At 40.4% G+C, this 26,419-nt stretch overlaps 1 protein-coding gene across 7 annotated transcripts in view; it reads right to left on the bottom strand.

Moving 5' to 3' along the window:
* Positions 1–1,630: 1,630 nt before the first annotated feature.
* gbf1 (golgi brefeldin A resistant guanine nucleotide exchange factor 1) overlaps positions 1,631–26,419 on the bottom strand; it is a 56,618-nt gene continuing 31,829 nt past the window's right edge. For 2 of the 7 annotated variants that reach the window (XM_044137115.1, XM_044137120.1), the window contains 34 exons: positions 26,195–26,249; positions 24,351–24,386; positions 23,166–23,301; positions 22,730–22,959; positions 22,458–22,626; positions 22,095–22,306; positions 21,689–21,787; positions 21,377–21,571; positions 20,344–20,536; positions 20,103–20,234; positions 19,917–20,005; positions 19,602–19,804; positions 19,399–19,522; positions 18,256–18,381; positions 17,071–17,153; positions 15,979–16,215; positions 15,599–15,692; positions 15,012–15,188; positions 14,805–14,869; positions 14,598–14,721; positions 14,221–14,292; positions 13,973–14,067; positions 13,731–13,884; positions 12,255–12,480; positions 11,040–11,197; positions 9,958–10,207; positions 8,884–9,101; positions 7,150–7,300; positions 6,235–6,365; positions 6,043–6,144; positions 4,737–4,850; positions 3,861–4,038; positions 3,404–3,583; positions 1,631–2,260 (listed from right to left, as the gene is read on the bottom strand). In XM_044137115.1, the coding sequence (XP_043993050.1) occupies positions 2,004–2,260; positions 3,404–3,583; positions 3,861–4,038; positions 4,737–4,850; positions 6,043–6,144; positions 6,235–6,365; positions 7,150–7,300; positions 8,884–9,101; positions 9,958–10,207; positions 11,040–11,197; positions 12,255–12,480; positions 13,731–13,884; positions 13,973–14,067; positions 14,221–14,292; positions 14,598–14,721; positions 14,805–14,869; positions 15,012–15,188; positions 15,599–15,692; positions 15,979–16,215; positions 17,071–17,153; positions 18,256–18,381; positions 19,399–19,522; positions 19,602–19,804; positions 19,917–20,005; positions 20,103–20,234; positions 20,344–20,536; positions 21,377–21,571; positions 21,689–21,787; positions 22,095–22,306; positions 22,458–22,626; positions 22,730–22,959; positions 23,166–23,301; positions 24,351–24,386; positions 26,195–26,249 (5,065 nt within the window). In that variant the 3' untranslated portion in view covers positions 1,631–2,003. The remainder of the gene's footprint in view (positions 2,261–3,403; positions 3,584–3,860; positions 4,039–4,736; positions 4,851–6,042; positions 6,145–6,234; positions 6,366–7,149; positions 7,301–8,883; positions 9,102–9,957; positions 10,208–11,039; positions 11,198–12,254; positions 12,481–13,730; positions 13,885–13,972; positions 14,068–14,220; positions 14,293–14,597; positions 14,722–14,804; positions 14,870–15,011; positions 15,189–15,598; positions 15,693–15,978; positions 16,216–17,070; positions 17,154–18,255; positions 18,382–19,398; positions 19,523–19,601; positions 19,805–19,916; positions 20,006–20,102; positions 20,235–20,343; positions 20,537–21,376; positions 21,572–21,688; positions 21,788–22,094; positions 22,307–22,457; positions 22,627–22,729; positions 22,960–23,165; positions 23,302–24,350; positions 24,387–26,194; positions 26,250–26,419) is intronic. The other 5 variants (XM_044137117.1, XM_044137118.1, XM_044137116.1 and 2 more) reach the window with 5 other exon arrangements.

Here is a 26,419-nt window from a genome sequence, read left to right as displayed (position 1 = left end):
TGTTATGACTACATTATGAGATGTAGTCATAACTCACTACATCTCAATTATGAGTAGAACCCCAAACAGCAGAATTATGAGTGCCTTTCATAATTGTTCTCAATTATGAGATGCACTCTCTAACTATTTCATGACGGCACACTATTCCTCCGAATTATGTGTTGCACAACTCATTTTATGTTTTACTCCGATTTTTTAAGCTTTTCACTGTAATAGGGATGTCCAGATTTGCTGGCTATCGCTAAATACGTGCAACCTGTTTTTGTTTTTTTGACCGAATGAATTATGGAACTGATTAATCTTCAACATGCTATTATTTTAAACATACATCTTTCAGTTTTAGGAAACAGATTCTGTTGCCTTGCTTTTACTTGGACACTAATAATAATAATATGTTTTTATGCTTCTAGCCACTAGGATGTGGAAGCAAAGAAGATAACAAAATAGAGGACCTAACACAGAAGGCTTTATTTTCTTACACACCACTCACCATTCTGAATCTATTGAATAACTTCAAATACTTTGCGACTTCAGGTTTTCACAGACACAGGGCCTCTTCCTCTGAAAGTATCCAGGTGTTTTCTCAATCTGCAGTGGAAACTGACAGCATTTATTCCTCATTGGCTGAGGGCTCCGGGGCCTTCTGACTCCCTGAAGCGTTACATGACAGACTTCCCACCCTTCAGCTGGGGAAGTAATCTGCTGGCTCTTTCTGGATGAGTATGGTGAGGCAGAGAATCACTACTACAGGAGGAGACTCCTGATTCCTTCATAAGATCCCTTGGTGACTATGTTAAAGGGGCAGAAGGATGCATTTTCCAAGCACATATTTACATTTTATAGCACAATAAAAGAACTATGATACCTTTAGTTGTTACATTAAAAAAAAACCTGTATAAATGAAATACGACTTAAAAGAAATTTTACTTTGTAATTGGGCCTCTGTCTCTTTAAAAACTCCTCCTCTTCCTAAAACTCCACCTTCAGGAAGTCTTTACGACATGGCTCCTCCATTAACCCTTTAATGACGTTTTTAACCAGCGTTTCACCGAGAAGTAGCTCTTTACAATAAGCTCAGCAGATGTACAGATCCACCAGGTGTTTGCTAATTGCAGCTGGCTAGTCTGAAGAGCCGAGTGGTGGAGACGCCGGGAGGAATCTTGGAAGCTGCAGCTCAGAGGACGAGCTTTGTCTTGAAGATGGCATCGGGTCCAGGAGTTTTTCACAGCTGAATGTCTCCCATATCATGACTTCCATTCATTGGAAGTCAATGGAAGGGTAAGGTTTAGGCTTAAGGGTAAGCCTACCCTAACCCTAACCATTACATAGCTAACCCTAACCCTATCCAAAACTCAATTCACACCTTAGTCCTAAATCTAACCCCTGACCCAAAAACAGGCTTCGGTCCCCACAACATAGTATGTGTCAGGAAAATGGTCCCCACAAGGTATTAGAAACAATCACACACACTTTGTGTAATATTTGATAAAATCTCTGATATAACTCTCCGAGCAAATTGATACTTTGGTTGAGATTAGATAAAAAAATAATAAAAACACAAAAAATTAAACATTTACCACCAGAAAAGAAAAGTCTCTTTGAAATGTTTTAAGAATAAAGAAGTGTAGGGGAATGCTTACTCTGTTGAATTTATTGTCTCAGGCTAAAATATACATGATGTTAAAACTTTAAAATATCTGGAAAACAACAAGTAAATTCTGTTTTTGCGGACAGAACACCCAGAATCCTCTTTTTTTCTTTTTACAAAAGTAAGATCAACAAGTTTGTCATAAGAGAGACGACAACCCGGCATCAGAGTGGCTTTACTTCACACCTGTCAGTTTAATATCTCATTCAGCACGATTCGAAAATAAACACAGACAGCACAAAGGAAACCACAGTGTCCTTTATGTAGACCTAAACCAGCTGCAGTCCCCTAACATGTGAAGCAGGTTGCTCTGTTGCCATGGGAGCAGTGACCCTCAAGTCAGGCGAACTTTCTTCTACTGGAACTCATCAGTGGGACTGCTGGCAGCTTTGTGGCCAGGAAGCAGTGGAACAGGAGATGTGGCCTCGATTAAAGCGGGGTTCAAGATGATCGGGAGAGGCATGGATGGGATGCCCACCTGCAGAGGGGAAGCTAACGGCTGCAGGATGAGTGGTGGCTGACTTGGCGGTAATGAAGAGCGGCCGGGAGACGTGCCCGACGGTGCCAGGGGTAGAGATTTTGAAGCAGGTGCTGGAGACGAGTGATCTGGTCCTACGAGGCAAAACAGACATATTATACTCTGTTTTGACAATTATCTTAAATCTTTTGTGCACCAGGGGTACTTTGTCAAAACGTGACAAAGCTCCTACGACCGGGATTTTTAACAACTTCATTTTGATTAATTGCATAGATTTTAAGGTGTTAAAAAGGTTAACGCAGGACATTGTGCGATACAGTGATTAGAGTGGGCAACCTGTTCAGCTTAAGTGAACTGGATTTTTAAACCTTTTTTTGGTAACTCTTTATTTGACAGGGTATGCATAAGACTGACATGACACTGTCATAAACATGACTTAACATCTGTCATGAACATGAAGGAGTCTTTCTGAATGTCTGACTGTTGTCATGAAGTGTCATTTGGTAAATAATGATGCAAAATAATGCAAAGTTGTATTAAGTGTCAATGTTGACAAAATAATGCTAAATTGGCACTTTTAATGGACTTTTAAAGAAACTTTGCATTAAAATGTCTTTATTTACCAAATGACACTTCATGACAACAGTCATAAACATTCATAAAGACTCCTTCTTATTCATGACAGATGTTGTGTCAGTCTCATGCACACCCCGCCATACAAAGGTTCCACCCACTTGTTTCTGGTACACCCGTAAATCTGACACACAAGTGACATTCGCAAACAACAGCGATGGATGCGAAGCCGCTTCTCTTCAACCACTGGGGGGGGGGGAAACATTTTGCTTCAAAAACCGAGATGCTGAAAAAAAATACCTATATTGTGCTCAAGACGTGGTTTAAGGAGAAGCTAAGTAGCACCTCAATGCTAAACATGTTGCAGCAGCACAGACGTCCCAACGTTAACGTCCTCATCAGCATCCATAGTCCACATTTCTAAAGAAGCTCCATGAATAATCAGAGCTTCCTGAAACGCTGGAAAGTTGAGTGGGTAAAATAGCACTGATGGTTGAAAAACCCGAATAACAAATTAAAAACAATAACTATGTTTGTAGTTGAATTCATATGTCTAGTTAGCAGCAAAAAGGGTTTTTGAATACAACATTACGTCTTTTGTCAACGTACAGTTTTTAATAAAATTTAATTAACTGCAATTAATTAATTACAGACCATACAACTAACTCTATCATTTTTACTCGAGTCGTGTCACTAGTGCTTACCGTTGGCACTAGCTAACTGAGGGTCTTGAGTTGGTTCTTGACTGACGGACAGTGGAGTCTCTGCTGGCGTCAGGACTGTGGAGGAAGGCCGGGCGAGAGAGGGAGACTCCTGAGGGGTCGAAGGGCGTTCAGTGGTGGAAGCTGACTGCACTGGCTCAGTTTGAGGGCCGGGAGTTGGCTCTAAAAGAACAACAATTAAAGGTAAAACAAGAGCTTTATCCCAACAGTGTCAAATCATTTGCTTAATAGTACAGTAGCAGCCAGTTGGGATGGGAAATATGGATTTCTTTGTTTCATTTAATGAAGAATGTCACATGGAGATGAAATATGTTCTTTGATGGACAGTCAATGGACCAAATCCTACTGGTAGTATTCTGGAAGCGACATTAAATTTAGTTTTGTAAAAGGGGCGGATCATTCCTGTGATGGTAATTCTTCCTGCTAATGAAGTGAATACCTGCTATAACTGTCTGTTTGAACAGCTCTTCCCTCAGGTTTGGAAGAAAGCACACAATACGTTCCCATGTTATTTCCCACAGATCAGAGTATCCTGTCCTGGAGTCAGAGCTGCGGAAAATCCCTGCAGTGTCCATAACCAGCAACATGTTCTTTAGAGATTCAGGAATCGCCTCCTGCTGCATAGAAACAAATAAACAAGTGCATAAAAATAGAACTGTGGTACTCAGCCACTTAGTACTACATCATCAAAAATGCAATATATTGTTTTTTTAGGTGAGACTACGTTCACACTGCAGCCTGAAGTGACCTCATTCTGATTTTTTTTGCCGTGGCCGTTCACACTTCCAAATATACGTGACCTCGAGTGTGAACAGGCAAACAACCTCAAAGTGGCCCTGATGCGCAGTAGAGGGCGCAGTAACGTCAACGTTCTCAGTGTTTTGCCAACCGCCATTAAAAGAAGAAGAGCTCAGCGTTTGCAGAAGTAAACATGGATGCTAACAGTGGAGCACAGCTTACTCATCTGAAGTTGTTCTCCAACAGGAGCAGCACATTAACAACTTAATCCTCGCTATAATCTGTCATGGTTGTTGCTGCGTATCAGGACGCAGAATAGTGACGAGTATCAGTGACGTTCAGGTCGGATGAATGAGACCTGGACGTTAGGTGACTTTTGAATCGGATACGTATCGGATATCCGGGTCGCACTTGAAAAATATCTGACCTGTGTTGGTCAGGCTGTCATGAAAAGATCAGATTCAGGTCGCATTATGTCAAAAAAAGTCGGAATTGAGCCACTTCATGCTCCAGTGTGAACGCAGTTTAATTAACTGTATAGGAGAAAAAGTGAGCATGTGGTAATCGCTATCCTCACCAGTAAGTCACTGGATCCTGCATGCATATACTTGTCCATGAAATCCAGAATGGTAAGCCAGAGGGCAGCAAAGGTGGGAAGGGACAGCAGGGGAGAGAGGTGCTGCAGGAAGACCTAGAAAAGCACAAACATATCAGTGCTTAACACACACACACACATACACACACAGAGCACAATTCAAAACCCTCAAAACATTTAACATACAGGAAAACCTCTATAAAAAAAACAAACAGTATAAAATCTGACATTTTTAGGCCCAAGCAGTTAAGCGCTGCCAGGGCTTATTGTAATAATAGTGGAGTTTTTTTCTTTTCCCCCAAATGAAGTGAGCTTTTGGAAGCTTTAAATATGAAAACTCACCAGACTTGGTGGACGCATCAGGCCTGTGTAAAATGTATGTATTTTAAGGTTGTTGCAAAAATACAACCTTATTGTATTGTAGGAAAGTATCCTCTGCATTGAACTTTGTCATAGAGGCATGAAAACTGGTAGGCTTGTACAATTGCTTGTCCCAGGCAAAGCTGTCACTTGACCTGTGTGCAACCCATATCAGAAAATACTAAATGAAAAAAGAAAACCATTTCAACAGACACAAATTTATCTCCTTTCAAGTTGTGTCAGAATTTCATATTATCTCCTACAGTTAAGGTTTTACAATAAAGTGTTTTTTGGTGAATCAATTCCAATAATCCCCGATACTGCAGATTTGTTGCAAAATGTGCTGCTACATTCTTTTTTTAATTGCACTTCTTGTATCAATCTTTAAACCCAAACATTGTGCTCTCCAACAAAGAAAGTGAGGTGAATCAGTCCAGCTCCGCTCTACCCAGGTCTTGTTTTATCAGCCTGGCGGGTCACCAGGCTTTACTTGTGCCCCCACCAGGCTAAGCATTGCTTATTTAGTTACGTCTAAATGTTTTCATTTTTTTTTTAGACTTTAAGTTGGTGTTCGGGTGTTAATCTTCCAATTTTTTCAATAACACATAATTATCAAGTGATGTTTTCAAATTTGCTGTCAACTTTTAACATTTTTTTAACTCAAAAACACGACGGGCCGCTGGATGAATGACTGACATAGCGCCCAACCACTGGGCTTAGCAAGTTTTCTGGGGGAAACCCAAGAAAAACAATGAAAACAAAAATATATTTAATAGATGAAACAACCAGGACGGACAGCAGAACAAATGGAAGAAGTTTGTTAAGACTTGACTTCAAGACTGAAATGAACTCATGACCCGTCATTAACAGAGAAGATGTGCTGCGATGGCTGCTAACAGTGAGCGCTGCAGGAATTGTGGCTTCAAACCTTTGACAGCAGCGTGCAGGCTCTCATTCTTGTCTCCTCCATACCGCCCACATCGGCTGGACTGATGTTGTCCAGTAGCTTTGTTAGCAGAGGGAAAAGCACCTGCAAAAACACACACATCAATTCAACTCTTACATCTTAGTTATGATGCAACACGGTTGCCTGGTGTAAGAAATGCGCAGTGCTCTTAACCTTGTTGAAGCAGGACTCCCACTCAGTTGCATCGAGTGTCTGCAGGTCGTGGACGAGCAGTGCTCTCTGGAGGTAAGTGAGGGCCTGCATACGGACCTGCCGCCTGGCGTCGCAGCACAGCCAAGCGATGCCTGGAGAGCGCGACCAAAGACACATACGAGAGGTGAGTCTATTTTAACACGACAAAGCTCAGGATGCGTCATTTAAACGACTGTTGGCCTTTCTTTTCTTAAATCATAATCAAACCTTTTCACACCGGTTACAGTACGCGATTCAATAACCATCGTTCACACAGTCAGGAAGTGAAGTTTGATATTAGAAATTTGAGAAATAATACTACAGTTGTACAGTATTAAAATTATCCCGAAGAACTGACATTTATGAACAAAATATTTTACAATAAGAATCCCTTCATTTATCGCAAATTTGGAATTTTAGTTAACACAAACCATCACAATCAATTGATGACAGCCGTGAAAAAGAAAGAGAAAAAATAAATCAGAATAATTGAGAATCATTTCAAAACCAGCAAATAAAAATTATTGTCTAAATTGTGAGAATATCTGACTTTAAGCAAGCTAATGGTATTTGTTTTAAACCAACAAATCATCACCTTCATGACTTTAATATGTTCATTTTAAGAAATCCCTCAGCAGGTGAGCTAAGTGTGTGATTACAGATGTGTTAGGAAAACACGATCTGCTGAAACCAGGCTGGGACGACACTCTGTGTGTCCCGTTTAAAACATGAAGCTAGGCAAACCCGGAATGAGTTTTTTAGGACAAGAAGTATAGAAAATATGTTGAGAGTTTTTAAAGTGCTCCTAAGCATCAATCAAATAGCACTCGTTTCTGTTAAAAGTAAGGCGAGTTGAAAATCTATTTATGTCCAATTTCAGGATAACGTAATGACCACCTTGCAGCAGCGGGCACCAGCAGCTGGTCCACAAAGTTTGAGAGTCAGCTTCGATCTTTTTGCCAGAAGCCTCTAGGTGGCGCTGTTCCTCTGCCCAGGAGCTGTAGATGCTGGCTGCACGTGTATGAAGGGTGTGCATCAGGTCCAACAGCTGCTTGGGCACAAACAGTAGAATAAACAATCACATCATTCATGGTCTCCATGCATCAGGAACTTCACAAGGTACAACAAATATTTATTCTGAGCTGAGGAATATTCCTATTCAATTGAAAAATGCTTTATTTCTTCAGTTAGGTGTTGTAGATGCTCATGGCTGTGGGGCAGGTAGGATCTCCAACAACAGCTTCTGACTGAAGATCTTCTGTAATGTTCTTCATTTTATGTAAAATCCTCCTTTGCATCATCATCTCCAGAGATTCCACAGAGGAGAACCAGAACCTTCTAAAGCAGGTTGAGTCTTTTTAGGTCTCTGGTTCTGATGCTGCTGCCCCAACAGATGATAGTAGAAGAGATGACGCTCTCAACAGCTTTACAGAAGATCTGCAGCATCTTGTTGTGAAATCTGAAGGACCTTAGCTTCCTCAAGACGTTCAGGCTGCTCTGTCCCTTCTTACAGACGGCTTCACTGTTGCACCTCATGTCCAGTCTGTTGTCCAGATGAACACAGAGGTATTTATATTCCTCAACCTCCTCCCTTTTATCTCCCATGATGGAAATAGGGCTCCCATCACAAGTTTCCATTACTTTGTTTTTTTCTGAAATCTATAATCATCTCCTTTGTTTTTGTTCACATTCAAGATGAGATGATTGCACCAGATTTTTCTTGTGCATCTTCAGGGAGCATCTTCTGAACACGTAGATGTGCGTCGCTTACTGGACAGGTGCAGGAACTGCGTGAGAGTCAACGGTGGGGAGCGGGTGGCGTTGCTGGACCTCTCCCAGTTGCCATGAGGACGGAGCGGCGCTGAGCTGTGAGGGCCATTCAAGGCTGCTTGCAGCTTTAATTATCTATTGTATTAAATTCATTTAATTGAATCCTTTTTAATTTAATAAAAATAACAATAACCATTTACGTGTGAACACAGCATCATTTTAGAACATCATAAAGTTCTAAAAACGAAGAACAGTTCATTTTACTGAGACTTGAGTCCTACTGTTCCTGGCTCACGCTCATCATTACTTGACTTCCTCTTATGTGCGTCGTCCTGGTATTGTTTTCTTTCCACCAACATCTTCAGTTTTTATTTTGGAGTGACCCAGTTTTAGCCACTTATTTTTAAACACAATCATTCGGTATGCTAACTGTATAAGTTGAACTTTGAGCTCACAAATAAACAGTAGCGACGTCAAACGGCTGTTGAAGGACTGCCCCCCGGTGGTCCGGGTACCACAGTTTGAGAACGACTGGGTCAGATGTGAGGCATTACTATCCTCCATTATCATATAGAAGTGCCTGGCAAGTCTTTTTAGTGGAGAGAGAATGAAAAACTCTGGGGCAGGGATCCTCGGGGGGCCAGTGTCCTCCCGGTTTTAGATGGACTGTGGAGAACTTGACTGGACTGACGAAGCAGTTCAGCCATTTGATTCATGGTATTGAACCAGGGACACTTCTAAAAGCTGGAGGACACCGGCCCTCCAGGACTGGATAGGGTTGACAGAAACCAGCTGAGTCAAACATCAAGGATGTGAGGCTTACAGTAAAGGTAGAACGATGAAAAGGGCTATTGTACTTACATCTTGACTAACCTGTAATGACACGGTGTGATAGCTGGCTGGAACACCCTCATCCTCCTCATCGTCACTGTGAGAACGGGACAGACGCTGGCTTGACACTCGACTTCCAACTCGTCTTGTGCTGCCGCCGATGTCTCGCTCCCTCCCCACTGGCTTCTTTCTCATCCGGGACTTGGACTCGTATTTGTGGTTCTTCTTCTTGTCGTGGTTCCGATAACCTCAAGAAGACATTCACCAGGAAAAACATAAATAAAACATGTTTATTGTTTTATTTATAGATCAATCTACTGTGATCTAATAACCGATCATTATTTAGTTTTCTGTTGATTTGCAAAGTCACGAGATGATTAATAAGTACAGTTCTATAATAATGATACTCGTTTCCATAGTCACTCTATCCTGGACCAAAAGAGAAGCCAGTATGAAGTCTATGAACCAAAGTGGCAAAGTAATATTATGTGTTCAGGATTAAAAATATCTAAAGTTTATAGCAGATACTCATGTTGTAAATTGGTTCCTTTGGAAGTTGCTCAGACCTTCCATAGTTTATTTACTGTATTACAGTTTTTATGTAATATTTTAATTCAGCATCTTAGAAAGTTGTATCCATAAAGGATCATGCTGTCCATTAAACTGTCAATGTGTCTATAAGTCTACCACTTTTCAAAGGATCATTTACCAACAGAAATGCAGTAAAGCACACCAAATTTACAGATGCTTAGCCTTCAGTCTGCACAGAATCTAATCATTCAGAAGATGACCAGAGTCTTTAGCCTGACTTTAAATCAACACAGGGTTGGCCATAATTTCATAGCTTGAAAATCAATTGCAATCAGTTGCAAACAGGCCCAATCACTGGGCTTAGCAAGTTTTCTGGGGGAAACCTTGATTTCTGTTTGCATTTTGGGAGATATGCTGGCTGAGAATTCATGCCTTCAAGAGTCCATACACTGTCAGACAGCAAAGACCAACACATAAAGGCCTTTGAGACTAATACATTGTTTATTATTTATTATTTATTACTTCCCCAGAGAGAAACAAGAATGTTAAAGAAGGTTTCAAGCGTATTCTCACCTCCATTGAGGCTGGCCTCCACAAACACACGGATGGTCCGAACACACAGCTCAAAGTTGTCAGGGGTGACGTGGGCGGCGTCACGGACAATAAAAGAAAGTGTTTCCACACACTTGATGAGAGACTTGGTGTCATGCTGGCCGAGGTCCTGACCCAAAGTCAGGCTGTACTGGTTGACCAAAGGGTGATTCAGCTGAGCTTTGGAGTTTACTGGGGTGGGCTTACTTGTCTCCAAATCAACTTTTCCCACCTAGTGAGTGGGGGAGAAAAAATTTGAATTATATTAAAAATATATATATATTAAATGTTTAGCTGGTCCTCCAGTAAGAAATTCTCTTCTGTTATTTTACCTTATATTCTTTAGCAGAAAATTGGACATTTAGGAAATCCCTTAAATTTTACAACTGAAAAAATATTGCCTTTCAGTTTTACTTTTAAGTTACATTGTTTACATTCCTTAACGAAGATAAAGTACTAGAAAAACAAAGATCCTGAGGATTTGTAACCACTGACTTGTGATGTAAAATCATTCAAAAATATACATCTGTGAGAGCCAGGGCCGGCCCAAGGCATAATCAAACTAATGGCCCTTTTCCACTGGCTCTAACGGACCCGGCTCCACTCTACTCGGCCCGCCTTACAAACATTTTCAGTGGCATTGGTTTCCAGGCTGCTCCCTGCCACGGGTGACGAAAGCTTAGCTCCTGTTCACTGATGAATGTAGTCAGAAGAACGAGCAAAGACAGAAGAAAAACAAACGGTGCAAAGATTTTAAACATGGACAACGAGATGCATGGACATGGACAACGGCTTTTCTGTGCATCGAACTTCAACATTCAGAGGCAGCTCGGTATTGAACCTCTCGCTTCAATATCAGGTCCTTTTTGTCAACATAGTGGAGAGAATGTTAAGCCTAGGTTAGTGTGTATAATTGTAGTTCTGACAAATGATCCATAGATACTTCCAGAGGGATGCAGGTCAATAGGCTATGGTGAAATCAAGGCTACAGACATCGGGTCATTACCGTAACATGGAGCTTATTGTTTAACATTACCTGTCCATTTCTAAGAGTGAGGACTCACCACAAGCCATCCACTGCTGGACACGTCCACGTCAGTAGTGGAGCGAGGCATCCTGGTCTTACTGTGGTCTGTGTACACCTCTGAGTCAGATGTGTAGCCGCGGTCTAAACTGACTTCATTGGAATGATGAGATGACAGCTCACTGTCCGACTGCGCGCCTGCAGGCAGGAGGAAAACCAATGACGTTTCACAACAGGCGTTTTATGTTCTTTGTATACCTTTTCAAACAGCACAGTTTGAACAACGCGAGCATCAGAGACACCTAGTGTTTATGCGATACGCCATGTTTGAAAGTAAATAATTTAAAACCTACAGGTGCTGCTTGTTAAAATTAGAATATCAGAAAAAAACGGTTCATTTATGTCAGTAATTCCATTCAAAAAGTGAAACATGTATATTATATTTATTCATTATTTACACACAGACTGACATATTTCAAATGTTTATTTTTTTATGTTAATAATTAGAACTGATGACTAATGAAAACTCAAAATTTTGTGTCTCAGAAAATTTGAATATTGAAGAACTCTAATCAGTTAAGTAATTAAACACACCTGCAAAGGCTTTTAAATTGTCTCTCAGTCCAATTCTGTAGGCTACACAGTCATGGGGAAGACTGCTGACCTGACAGTTGTGCAAAAGATGACCTTTGACACAAGTAAAATAAATTTTATTTGGTAAATTATCGCCTTGAATTTGGGCCTGTGTCTCTTTAAAACCTCCTGATCTTTCTGAAACTCCGGCTTCAGGAAGTCATCCCAACATGGCTCCTCTATTAAGCCTTTAACAACAATTATACCAACATCATACTGACAAGTATTTCTTATTAATGAGCTTAGCAGATGCGTAGTTCGTCTACGCTTTTGCTAATTGCTGCAGGCTAGTCTAAAGGAGCTGAGTGGGGGGTTGCAGGGATGGGGGGCTCTGTGAGGCGGAAGCTCAGAAGCTTGGAAACTGCAGCTGTGGAGTTGAGCCTTGAAGGTGGTTCTGGGTCCCACCAAGCATTACGCGCAGCTGACTGGTTACCATGGAGGATTAAGGGATTTCTCAAACACCCAGGAAGGAATCAAAGACAACCCCCCCATGTAGGTTTTTGATGAAGGAATATCATAACATGATGGACCGCTCAAAAAAGTTGATTTTACATTAAACCGCCCCTGCAGTATAACTGTAGAATTGTCAAGTCAGAAATGTAACTCTAGGGAAATATTGAACCTGTTTCATTGTCAGCAGAAGAAGAGGTAAGTTGGAAGGAGGCACGAGGTTTTACTCCGGCTCCAATGCACTCCAGGAGGGAGAAGAGTGTGTACCAGTCGTCTGTACAGTGGATGTTGGCTGCATTCGTCTTTAGCAGCTCATGAAGGCCATAAGCAATTTCCCTACTGATCCGGGACAAGACGTGCGGCTTCATCATGAGCAGGAGACGTAGAGAGAGAAGGACCTGTGGATGAACAGGAAGCGTGATAATGCGGTGAAACCTTTAGACGCATTAGAAATGATTTCCATTTTGCGCTCATCACAAACACAAAAATAATATCTTGAAACATCACTGGGCAGAATCAGCAAAGAATGTTGCAGTTCTGATGTGGAGACTGGTTTCACATCACCTTGAGCATTATTTAACCGATGAATACACGAGTAACAATAGCCATTATGACACCATTTCCTCAGTATGTTTCTAAAAAGTTTGATAATCTGTTTTCAGGTAAATGAAAACATTGGGTGCTGCAGCACAAAAAAGTGTGACAAATGTCAAGTCCCAAAGTTTCTTATCATTTAATTCTCATTTTAGCAAGCCAGTCTAAAATCTGCGTTAAATTAATAACATCAAGGTCGACCTTATGTCCTGATGTCCAATAAAAATGTTCAAATATCACTTTTTTCCATACCACCTCTTATTCTGTCTGGTAGGAAGGTCATTTTATTTATTGTAGCACATTTTCAGCAACAAGGCAATTCAAAGCGTTTTACAAGAATTGAAAGGAAATACAAACAAAATAACAAACCGAAAGAAAGAGAAAGAGAAAAAAAAAAGACAAAGAATCTAATAAGGTTGATCCAAAATGTGTAAACTAGATAATCCTGTTCAGGGTTGCTAGATCAGTATCCTCTGGTCTAATTTGTATATTCTGAGTTTGTTCTAATCCCTGTTCTGGGTTGATAGTAAGTAGGTATCCTCTGGACTTTCTAAGTGTGTTCAAATTTGTAAAAGTAATGAACTAAATGTTCCAGTTCTGGAAGTAGTTTTCCTGGATTCTATGTTCGTTCTAATCCCTTTTTTGGTTAATAACTAGATAATAACTAAGTATTCTCTGGACTTCCTACGTATGTTCTGAACTTGTTAACATAATGAGTACTCCACAGTTTCGAACTAATAATAAGAACTAAATGTTCCAGTTCTGGAAGTAGTTTTTCTGGATTCTAAGTTCGTTCTAATTCCTTCGGTCTGCTGGTTACATTTAGTGAACCAAAGACCATCACAACACAGTGGACCTAATCTTAAAAGATTTCAAATAAGGAGCAATAAATTGTAACTCACAAAAACAAATACAGGAAGCCTTCCTTTAAAGTGACAGACATGGGAAATGTTTTGAACCTGAGTCGAGTAAATGACCAGTCAGATCCGCTTTGCCTCCGGCTCGTAAATGTTTGCCCTCATCCATGCTGACAGTCTGTTGCTCGGTTCTGTACCTGAGAGCTGATCTCCTCTCTGCGCAGCAGGCGGATTGCGAGTCGAAGCAGACCCACCACAGCTCTCTCCACCAGGAAGCAGCTCTCTGCGGCATGAACACACAGGTGATAGAGATGGTCCCGGACGGTTTGCCAGACACACGACACGCGGTCCCTTCAAACGCAAAAAAACAAAAACAAACGTTGAGTCAATTAAAACTGATAGACAACACTGACCGTTTAGCAAAAGTGGCAATTGTCACCTGTTCTCCAGAACAATGCGCAGCAGCATCTCCAAACAGAAGGAAGCATCCTCTTCATCATAGGTCTCTTCATCTGGGCTCACAGATATCAGTGCCTTATAAGAGGAAACAAAGATGAGTGTTTTTTTTTTGTTTTTTTTAAATGAGAGATTTCTTGAAACTGCCCAACAAAGAGCTCTGGTTAAATCACTGCACAGCAAAAACACTTGACAGAAAACATGAGACATCCAGTCAGAAAGATGAAAAACCTTCATAAGCTCCTGCAGAGACTCCAGCTGGAGAAATTTACTCTCAGTGATCAACTTCTCTGGGTCGCATTGCTGGGAGACAATGGAAGAGACAGCAAAACAACATCTGAATGGATGACAAGTTATGGAGAAGCTCTACACATTTTCCATATGGGAAAATGTTTTGAGATCATTTTTAAAACTGTGTGGCTTATAATGATGTCCGTAAACAATTGTGCAAACCAGGATGTTTTTGTCATTAATTTTTGCTTGTAAATAGTTTCAACCAGAACACAACTAAAATAATAAAATATCTGGACTTATGATATGTGGCATAGAACAAAAATTTGTTGATAAAAACATGATGCGATGTCATCATCACCATGTGCAATTAGTACCTTAATGCAGAGGATGGCAGCTTGCTTGGCTTCCTGATTTTCTGTGGTTGGTCCTCTGAGTCCTGACTGCTCAGCTCCACTTGGTGTCAACCAGTTGATAAAACTTAAGACTGCTGACTCACCGCTGTAATGGAATTGATAAAACACATGCATGAACATATATACATATACATATACATACATACACACAGATGAGAATGAGTTTACCGATTTGAAGGCATTTCTTCTCTCTGAAGCGAAATTTTTCCATTTGGCTCCACAAAGTCCTCCATCTGAGGAATAATTGTCGTGTTTGAGTGAAGAACAGCAGGTGGTAAAATACCATCTCAACATTTTTATTTTTTTTTTCCTTTTTGTCCTTTTCTTGATCAGATTTAAACCCTACCATAGGCAGAGCTCAGATGGTACACTGACCTCCACCATGGCCTTTGGCAGGAGCTGCGCTCTGAAGAGCTGCAGCATGGACTCCAGGATGTTCTTCCAGCCCTCCCTCAGGATGTTACCGTGCTTATGAGCCAAATCAAAAACCGTCTTGGCGGCAGTCTGGGCTTTGTTGTTGCTACCAAACACGGTAGGCAGGTTTTCCACAGACTGCCAGGAAGCACACATTCAGATAGAGGAAAATATTTACAATTACATTTACAACTGCTGTTTGCTGGCTAAAAACTGAAACAATTTGTAAAAAGTACCAGAATAAAATATAGATTTTATTGTGCCGCAGTTTTTTCTCTGCAAGTTGCGCCTTAACGAGGTGCTTTTCTGAGCCTTCGAACTCTGAATTAATTCTGGTGGAAGTTGAACACAGTGGGGTGTTCCAGCTAAACAACGATCCCAACTACAGATCAGAAATGAGCTTGGAATATCAATATTCCACAACGCTTTCCTCCCGCCAAATCCTGACCACAGCACATTGAAAAACATCTAAATACATTGCGTCAGTAGCTTGCTGATGGCTACAAAAATAATGAGAACGCCGTGAGATGTCATCGACAGCGACTCACCTCACTGGCCAGAGTTGTGAACTTGCAGAGGGAAATAATCAAGTTGTCAAACACGTCACTGCAGCCGTAGTGAGCAGCTATCATTGCACATTTTCTGAAAGAGAGAAACCCAAATTATTACACAGGATGATTCAGCTAACATAGCCTATACTTTATAGCCAGCTGTTAATTTGAACTAAAACAGGCATTTTCTACCCCGAGCTAACTGTAAACAACAACAAGATTTATCAACGACAAAAAAAAAAAATCTACTAAAAGTGGTGATCTTGATGCAGAAGAGTAAAGACGAGACTTAAAGCGACTGCTTTCCCTTTTATTTGTACGTCATTCATAAGTTCCAGTTTATCACCTTACTATCCGATGATTCTATACTCTTGTACCTGAACCCGGTGATTGCCTTCTGGATGATGTTTTCATCGAGGCTCTTGTCAAAGACGTACGACAAAGCAGCGATGGTGGGACCCCAGGTCATGGTGAACAGGTCGTGGTCGTAACTGCCTGGCGGTAGGTGGAGGAAAAGCCCCTCAGTAGTGGCACCGCGGTGCAGCAACACACTCCAAACGTAGTTCTCCTTCACTAAACCCGTCTGCTCGTCTGGCATCACAATCTCTTCACTCCTGAGCAGTAAAATATCGGTGAGGCGATTTCAGAGATTAAGTACAGAAGCAGAAAATAAAAACAAGAAACACAAAAAAGTTCCATAGAAAAGAAGTCCATTTAAATTAAAGGTCAAGATAAGGTGTTTAGATTTATACAGCAAATTGAGCATTTAGGATGTAACTGAAATGATTAACTGATTAATGTATTTGGACAAAAAAAAAAAAAAACATGCAGTATGTATGTATGTACCAATACATACATACATACTGTTTACTGCCAGTGCAAAATTTATTGTTTGTGGTAAATGAGGCCATGCTAAAAAAAAAATCTTTCAAACTTCAACATCAACACAAAGGCAGGTAAAAAACAAAAGTGAGTCCAGTCCTTAAAGGGGCAGTATTATGTGTTTTCTAGGTACATGGTGCGATTTCATAATATAATCAAGTTACTATGTTTCCTTCAGTCACAGAAATTCTTAATATATCAGTTTTTTATATTGGGCGATGGTGACGACACTGCAGCCCTGAGGAGGAGATGCGCGCCTTGAAGGACAGTTGATTAGTTGCCATGGAGATGAAAGGATTTCTCAAACATGAGTACGATTTTGTTCCACATCCGGAAGTGGCACAAATGGGTTTTTTTTTGGCGGATGAAAAGATCGGAATTGGGCTATTCAGACTTGAAAAAGTTGGATATGGGTCACATATGGGCAAAAGAAAAGAAAATCAGATTTTGGTCATATTTGCCTGCTGTTTGAACAAAACCAACACCAACAATACAATGAAGAAAGAAAAACTGAAGACATCAGAATGGTTTGTTAAAGAACATTTAATGAGGGAGAAGAGCTCCTTTGTTGTATTCTGGTTTCTTACTTGATAGTATTGTAGATGTCCTCCAGCATGTCCTGGTCAAAGTCCTTTTTTTCATTAACACCCTTGAGATTTTTCTTGAATTGCTGTTTGGGAAAACAAGACCAAACAAAGAAGAAAAGCTAACTAATGCTTTAGAACAGTTCATTACTTCATGAGACAACCCCAATGTGAACAGCAGTGTATGTGTTTCTACAGCCTTGCTCAAAGAAAGAAGCATTCTGGATTTGGTCAAATGAACATCAAACCAACATTTAAACAGCCAAGGATGGAAACGTACTTCTGTGTCATTTAATACGCTTAAGTTCAATAGTTAGGAAAACAGGGATTAAACCAAAGAGGCTTGTGTAAATAAACATAACCACCTAGTGACGACTGATAGCCTCAAGCCTTCATTGGCAGGGTATGCGATACCTGGGGGCTGAACAGAGAAAATACCAGCTACTCTCCAAGGTCACAGAGAAAAACACAGGCAGACAGAGGCAGAGATCACTAATGGTGCTAAGAATCAAACCGTTTCTATCAAATGTTCACAGAAAAAGCACACGACCGTAAATACACCCTCAATCAACAACTTTGGCAATATAGGATCATCTGCTAGCTACAAACATCACAAAACAGACCTCATCTTCACCTCATTTAACAGCCCTTCATCAAAGACAGACTCATTTATTTATTGTAATAATAGCTCTTCCAGCAGAAACTGTGGTGCAGACAGCAAGTGAGGGGCTGGGCATAATTTAAGTGAACTCCAATGTGGAGTGTGGAAGACTGCATGTTCTACAAAGGTGCTACATAACAATCCAACACATCCACAGAGAAGAGCCTGAGACAGTCAAAAAGGGAAACCTGCCTGTCATTTGTCAGTGAAAGCAGCCCACCCACAGACCACTCACATGTTCCCTGGAGACTATGTTTAGTCTTCAGCAAATGTCAATCAAAGAGGAAAAAACGGGGACAGCAGATGTCAGACCCACCCCCTGCTCTGCTCTGTCTAAAAGCATTTCACCTCAAACAGGGGCCACCATTCAAAGGAACAGTTGGCAATGGGTTTTCTCACCTGCCAACCTGGATGTGGGCAAATGCTAGCAGATCCAAGAGACTGCTTCACCATGAAAACCACTACCATCAAACAACAGGCAGGAAGACGGGCTGAGTTAGCTTCACTGTGACTGAAGAGTCACTTACCTCTACGGTCATGGGGATGTTCTGCTTTCGAACGTTGTGGTTGTGTTGATCAGTGTTCAGCATAATCACAGCATAAGCCAAAGCAAAGCATGCATCATTGTTCATGAAAGGGGAACCGTTGACTTTCTGCAAAAATACAAACCAACAAACAGCATTAGAACAGCAGACACAAACCTCCTGAGTTTGTTTAGATCTACAGCCACTGTGGGCCATCGCAAGTGTTGTGCACGTTCAACCAACGCACTACTGCCATTTTGAGGAATGTATCCCCCCAAAGTAAGTGTTAAATATTTAACATTGAAAATATTTGTTTCAATGTTGAGTGACCTGGTATGCACAATGAATAAAACTACAACATTTCTTAAGAAATTAAGTTCACAAATACTAGCAAACCGTGGTGGAGCTTCAAAAGCAATACAGTGGGCTCACAGTTAAACGTGACCGTAAACTTCAGAGAACTTGGAGCAGAATCTGTCCTTTGATATTTTTTTATCAAAGGATAAAAAAATATCCTTTGATAAAAAAGGATATTTTTTATCAGAGGGGTAATTTTTTAAGTTATTTTACAGTAACTTGATTGTTATCCCAAATTTCACATATAATTGATATATTCTTATTGAACATATCCAACCACAGGTTTCTAGGAAAGCTGCTCCAGGTATCTAAATTACCTCTCTTATCTAACCTCCCTGAGCATTTACACTGTCATAACCAGTTTTACAAGTTTCAGGTTTCATTACAGCAGGAGAAAATGGTTGAAACAGTTGAAAATTGCCAATGATATGTTTTACACCATCAGAAAACGGTGTACAATTGAGAACAGTTCTTATGGTAATAATAAATCTTGCTTCATCAACAACTTGTTTATTGCAAAATCAAACATCAATTATTATTTTTGTTGTTGTTCAAATACAACCCCAGAAGGACAATTCCCCATAAAGGCTGCTGTAATGTGAATCCTAATGTTTAACCGGGAAATGTTACAAAAAAAACCGAATGATTAAGTAATCTGGCAATCTTAACTTCTGTCTTCCCCTCCCCATCAAGGCACTAGTTAAGACGTGGCACCTTTCGCATTAGTTTTTTAAAAACTCAGGTAAAATGGAACATGATGCAGCAAATAGGAAGCTATGCAAGACTTACATGCCAGTTGTCTGTAAAGGTTTCCAGCAGTCTCTGAATTACAGGAGCCTCTCCAGGAAGCCTGAAGGCCTCTAAATAGAGCCGCAAGGCCTCGTCGATACGAAGACCCTGGAAGGTGAACGTACTACCAAAAAGGTCTGTGTTAGAGTGAGACTTTATTGATGCATGAAATGACAACAAACACGTATGATGTTTCACAGTACTTCACAAAGCTGTCCAGGAGTTCCACGTTCTCGCGGTCGCTTATGTACTCCCCGATCATCTTTTTGTCCAGACGGGGGTTTTCTCTGAGCCACTGCGCCACCTGTTTGGTGTCCAACGGGTCGCTAAGCAGGCCTTTCTCCTGAAGGAACTGGACTCCTTTCTTAGGCTTCTGGTTAAACTGCTCTGTGCCTGTGATAAGAAGCTAAACACAAGACAGGTCCCAGGCAGTTCATTTACTAATTCTGGATGTAATGTTAAAAAAAAAAAAGAACAAAAAAAAAGGAAAAAAATCCAAATTAATCCAAATCATTTACTTTTTTCTTGGTTCTAATTTCCAACAACTCCAGTGACTCGGGTAAACATGTAGAGAAGCGGGGAGGCTTTTTTGGTGCTTTCTTCTCTGCTAAAGAAAATAAAACTGATCAACTCCCCAATCAAATAATCACAAAATGCTTTAAAGGAGGTTTTTGGGTTGTTTTTTTTTTTTATTTGGACATCACCGGTATCAGTGTCTCCTTGATCCTCCCGACCCAGTTTCATCTTCTCAGCCATTAGGAAGCCACTGGTAGGCGGATATCCTGACGCGTTCGCCGCTTTAGGAGAATTACTAGGGCTGCCTTTGCCGTTAAGATCTGAAGAAATATTTTTGTATCTCGTGTTACACAAATAATAATTCATACAAATATTTACTTTCCATCAGGAATTGTAATGGCAACAATGGGAGCAAATGCAAGGTGATACCAGTTGTTAAGTCTGCTCCATTCAAAGTGGATCCTTCTTCATCTGCCAGTAGTGTGTCTGACTGGTTCTGCTGAGTTGTGTTGTTTACTACCTTGGATTGGCAGTGGCCTTCAATGCTGTCAATCACTGTCAGCAGCGCCTCCAGTGATAGCAGATGAGTGGTGTAGAGTTGCCCTGACACAGGAAACGCATTCTGAAAAGGCAACAGCAGCAGTAAAAACTAAAAATGTGAAAAGCGGTCTGAAAGACAAGCCCCTGTTCAGACACAGCAGGTAGAAAAGAACACACAAATAATGCAAAAGCAGGTTGGAGTGTAGTGAGTCGGTATTTTTTTCATAACAAAGGGAAAATTTCTACATCAACTGACAATTTATTTAAAAATGAGTAATTGTTCAATATTTTTTTAAAGGTTTTGTTGGCTCTGGTGGCCCTTTATTTGAAAGTAGTTTGACTGGAAACAGGGTAATGAGAGAGGGGGAAGACAAAACGTCGATAGGCCGGGAGTCGAACCTGCGACCACCAGCATCAGGACTAAGGCCTCAATACGTGGGTTGTGCTTTGCCCCTGCGCCACCACAGCACCCCTGTAATCGTTCAATATCATCTGTTTGACTCCCAGACAATTATTTATTTTATTGGTGTTAACAACCACCAGTAAAATAGAAATAAAAGCCCTTTAACAATATTTAAAAAAAAGCTTGTACACCTGGAAATGTTTGACATTAATATTCAAGTCTGTCCTATCAAAAAAGCATCTTATTTTTAAAATTAACTTAACCCTGGAAATGCCATTAAACATTTATTTTCTGCCCCTAAGCACATTCCATTCTTGCAAGGATGGCTACGGTTCTTTTACATTCTTGCACCTAAAAAACTTCAAATTCATACCTACTCAATTCTTATATCTGGCTGAACAAATTAATTTAAAAAAAATAAATAAAAAATACAACCAAATGTAAAATTGTGAATAACCAAACAAATTAACAAATGAATTAAAGTAACCAGTCAAACAAATGAATCAAGACCGATGTTACCTTGGAGAGCAGCTTGGTGAGGTCTTCGAACAGGTTTGAGCAGTAGAAGTCACAGTCGTAGTTAATGTAAAGCTCAGTCACAAAGCTGGGGATCCTCCAGAGCTGGACCAAAGCCTCTAGACCCATTTCCTTCATTTCATATGGCATCTTAGTGTTCTCTGATGTGATGATGTCCATTAGCCTCTTCAGATACATCTGAGAAGTCAGCAAACTGTTTGTTAGTTTGTTGAGCAAAGGTCAAGAAAAAGATAAGTCTATTTATATGGTGCTCAACAACTGGGGAAAAAAAATAGAAGCAGTGACGACAATTACCTCCAGCTGAAACTTTAAATGTTCCCTCATGCTTTCAAAAAGCAAAAAGCAAACTCGCATGGAGGAAGCGTAGAGGTTCATACGTTCCACATTCAACAGCTACAACACAGATCACACGCGTCACTCCACGATGTTGAGGTAATAGCCGGGTTCTTGTTTCCAGCTCATTAATCTCAAAGTAAAATTATGCTAGACATTAAAAATATACAATGGGCAGCACAAATTATACTTCTAAATATATTAAACAAACAGCATAAATATCAAGTATCACTGTTTCAAATGATTGGCAAAAGCATTATCTTAACTTATTGTCTTATATTGTGTCCAGTGGGGTAAAATATGCCACAGTTTTTTCAACAAGAAAAAAAACCCAAAAAACATACATGTGTATATTTTTTTTTCCTACCTGAAATAGATGCCTGCAGAGCTCGTCTTTAACCAGGACTAGTAAAGACTGGTAATTCACAACGTATGTAGACTCTAGGGCTACAGTCAGAAGCTGCAGCCCCATTTGTATCATAGCGTCAGTGTTGTGGCGGTCATGAGGATTGGTCAGTGAAATCAGAAACCGAAAAAGCTCCCTTAGGCATGGAAGGCCATAGGGAATAAGTGCGACCCCTGCACAAAAACGGGGAATAGGAAAATAAAACATTTAAAAGAAACAAAAAAAACCAGCTGTTACCAATGTTACAGACAGCCAGATACTTTGAATACAAACCACACGTTTACAAAAAGCATCCGATTTAAGAGTCATGGCACGTCTCCCTACCGTCTCTTTGTGTGGACTGTGTGAATCGGACTCCGCGAGGATTAACATAGTCCATGTCATGAACAGAGGTGGGATCCGAATGATCAGGAACAGAGTCTTTGTCGTCCACAACTTCAGGGATGGAATCTACAGACACAGCTTGAGCCACTTCGACCTGCCCACCCTCAGACTGGACGGCACATGGGAGATTGAACGGGTCAGTTCCACAGAAAACAGAACGTAGCATGCTTTTACAGTCCAACACATTTCAGCAATGGAGGTTAATAATCGACCTGCTTGAATGAAGAGGCAGACTCTGTGCCAGGTAGTGAGGAAATGATGCAAGAGGAGTTTGCAGGTGGAATGGATTGTTCCAGATCAGAAAGGTCTTCCCTGGAGGTGGCTTTGGAGCCAGCCTCCAGGCCACTGTCCGTGGCTGTGGGGCTGGATATGGAAGAGCCAGCACTGTCTGATGTGGCCAGGCTGGAGCTGGAAAACCCTTGTTCAATGAACGGGACTCCGCCTAGAATAAGAACGAGGCAGGAAGTCAGTCGACAATGTTCATAATCCAGCCTTGAATGAATTTACCATTTATTATTTTGGTTGTATTTCGTTAATCTTGCATCTCATATCCTAATTCATGCTTTTACAAGGAATTGACATGTCAATAGAAACTGACTTGATTTCATTTCATAAAAAGCCCTAAACGCATCGACTGCTGCCATCGACCTGAGAGGTTGTTGCTGAGGGTGCTGGAACCGCCTGGGTCAGAGGGACTTTGGACCATGTGACGAGGAGGCCGTGGTGAACGCTTCTGCTTCTTCCATTTGGACGACTCGCTCATTCCTCCAGCACGCATTTTCAACTAAACAGAATTAAATTGAAAGAGTGAAACCTTTTCAAGCATGGCTGCCGGCTGATTACGATAAACCAGTGGAGCCCAAAGTCGGTCCTCGAGGGCAGGCGTCCTCCGTGTTTTAGTTCTCTCCCTGGTTTAATGAGTCTGGATCAAATGACGGCTCGTCAGAAGCCCTAAGAAGAACATCGACATGCTGAAAAGGTCGTTACCACCACCAGGGAGAGAACTGAAACATGCAGGATGCCGGTCACCACCGCTACAAATGAAAGCTACAGATATTTCCTCTCTTAAACCTATTCAGAAACCAACAGAAGCAAATGTGAGCAAGAGAGAATGAGCTTGGGACCCAAAAGGTGGCTTTCAGAGTCAGTAAGATGATGTGAAATCTGGCTGGGAGATTAAGTTGTAGCTAAATGTTGAAATTCATCGAAACCTTCAATGCAGGGTTTTATATTTAACATTAAAAATGACTTTGAAGTTACAAAAATAAACAGAATCCACATCCACATTTCAAGATTTATCCAAATAAAGAAAGCCGACATAGGAAAGCTGTGAGGGAAGCAGACTGTTGCTGCCTCCAAAGGACTTAAGAGGAAAAGTAGCAGCAATAGTTTGGGTTTTACATGTCATTTTGGTTTTTCAAACATCATTGATTTGCTCCACTAGGGGGCGCCTGCAGCCTATTGATGAACCATGAGAGGCAGTTGGCAGGGAAAATGTGACAGCCAATGAGTCTTACTTTGAATCTAAATTGATGTTGAATGACTACCTAGTTAAATCCTTACTCCTGTTGTGATTTAAGCTCTGATATTTGAGGATGCTATCTACATTGTATTGTATTTACATTTGATGCTACACTATATAGCAAGAGGGTTAGCTTTCCTTTCACCGTTGGCGCAAACTTGAAGGGTTTTAGTAAAGAAATAAAAGTATACGATAGCGCATAAATATAAAGATGGGAGAGAATGACTTCATCCTGAGATTTCTGAAACAGTAGGGAAAAGTTGCACCCAAAAATATTTCCCATTACTAGCAACTTAAGCTATTTCCCTTACCTGAACACGTTTGTTTTTCCACAAGATATTGTAAGCCTCAGAAGAGAAAAGGAGGAGGCAGTTGCCCATGATTAGTGACAAAACACTTCATAAGCCAACATATGACATGCTTAAGCAGGACGGTTCATGCATGGGAGGACAAATTCAGATTCCAAACTGGGTGAAGGGTTTGGAGTAAAGCACCCAACAAGGATACCCTGCAGATTGCCCAAACAGCTGGGAGCAAGAAATGCAGTAGATACTTAAAAAGGCAATGAAGAACTGAAGCCAGATAAATACTTTATTTATCTAAACATCTTTCATAATGACCACTTCCCAGAAAACAGAAATCTACACTAAATATTAGAACCAGTTATGTGGGCATAAGAGAGAGAGGAAGTGGGTATTTGCAATTTTTTCAACTGACTGTGGTCTAAAGAAGTGAAGTGTTATTGATAGTGGAGCTGATAGTCAACATATGTTATGCAGAGACTAGTGGTGCACTGATTGCAGTTTTTTGGCCGATAGCCAATCTTTAAGAAGCCTCACCTGCTGATTCTGATTTTGGCCGATATCATTTTTCTGGTCTAAAATGTCGCTAAGTATAGCAAGAAAGTCACTGAGTGGGCGACAATTATTAACTGCAAATGTGCAGATATGACCTGGTGGGCCGGTCTATCGGTCAAACCTCTCTCATGGGAAAGCAGAAGAGGACAGTGGCGGATTTTTTTTAGGCCTTTGCTGAGGTAGATAAGATCGGTGGATAAAATCTGCTTCGTGTACAAGTATCGGTCGATCATCAATCTCCCAAAATTAAGGAAATCTGCGGCGGTAAATCAGCTGGCCGATAAATCGGTTCACCTCTAGCAGAGACATCTTTGAGTGTTCAAAGAAAACCTGAGTGAAAAAAAGTGCATCTCAATTTTGACTGCTTCTCAATAAACACACAAATCTGCTTTTGTCACCTCAACTCTACATTAAATTGTAATACTCAAATTCATAAGGTACAACAGTTATTTATACTGCTATTAATAGTTTAGTTGACTATTTAAGTACCTGACTGTAAGAAATCTCTGTGTTAATAAACTCTAAATTGGGTTCATTACATGTGTAAGTGTCTTGCGGTTTGAAAAATCCCAGTGCTGAACTTAACCCTTCATCTATTGTTGTTTTAATACCTAAACCTCGTCAGGCCAGTATGTGAAGACAATAACTAACACTCAACTACTTTGCTGTTATTTTCCAGATAATCAGATGGTGCACTGAATTGGTACATTTGATCTAAATTACTAGTTTTATTAACAACTGCCCTAAGCAATTATTTATAGTGATGCAAATTAATGCCTAAGCTGCCCCAATGGTCTTATTTCGAGGTTTAAATGAAACCTCAAAATAAGAATTTGATCTCCATTTCCTAGTTGATGAATGTTTGCAGCAATTACTTTTTATCAACTGGAGCAATTAAACACTTTAAAGCAAAGCTGAGCACCTCAAGCACCTCATCAACCACCGTTTGGAAATTGTTAGAATTAAACCGAGTTTAAATAAAGTGACAGAAGCATGTTAGGGGAAAGCTGACATGAGCTGTACGTTCATAAAACAGTGTAAAAGAACAGTGTAGCCACACTCTTAGTAATTTATGAAAACGGGTAGATTAATTTACCAATATATGAATATTGGAATGTTTTATTATGTACAGCGTTCATCTTTCCCGGCTTATTAAACAATAGTTAACTAAACTACACAACCACACAAACCACCATGGAAACAAATAAAAGAAAAGAAAAAAGAGAAAGCCCTACACAAGACAAAAATAAGTGAAATATGTGCAAGCAAATCAAATTTTAGCATCTTAGTCATGTTACCTTTTTCATGTTGGTGCCCACATAACTCTTTGCCTCCTCTTTGAACTGGGGTAGTCTACAAAGACAAATAGTTCAAATAGAAGAGTTTATTAGCAAATAATGTTGAAATGAGCTCAAGGTTGATGCAAAACAAACCTTAGAAAACAATGAAACCAATGACAAAATGGTCCCACTTTACATTTTTTGATGGACAGTGGATGTATTGAGATTTTATACATCTTTTGA

This window comes from Gambusia affinis, linkage group LG13, assembly GCF_019740435.1.
Source record: "Gambusia affinis linkage group LG13, SWU_Gaff_1.0, whole genome shotgun sequence".
NCBI classification, from domain to species: domain Eukaryota; kingdom Metazoa; phylum Chordata; class Actinopteri; order Cyprinodontiformes; family Poeciliidae; genus Gambusia; species Gambusia affinis.
This window is presented reverse-complemented; position numbering and strand designations above follow the sequence as displayed.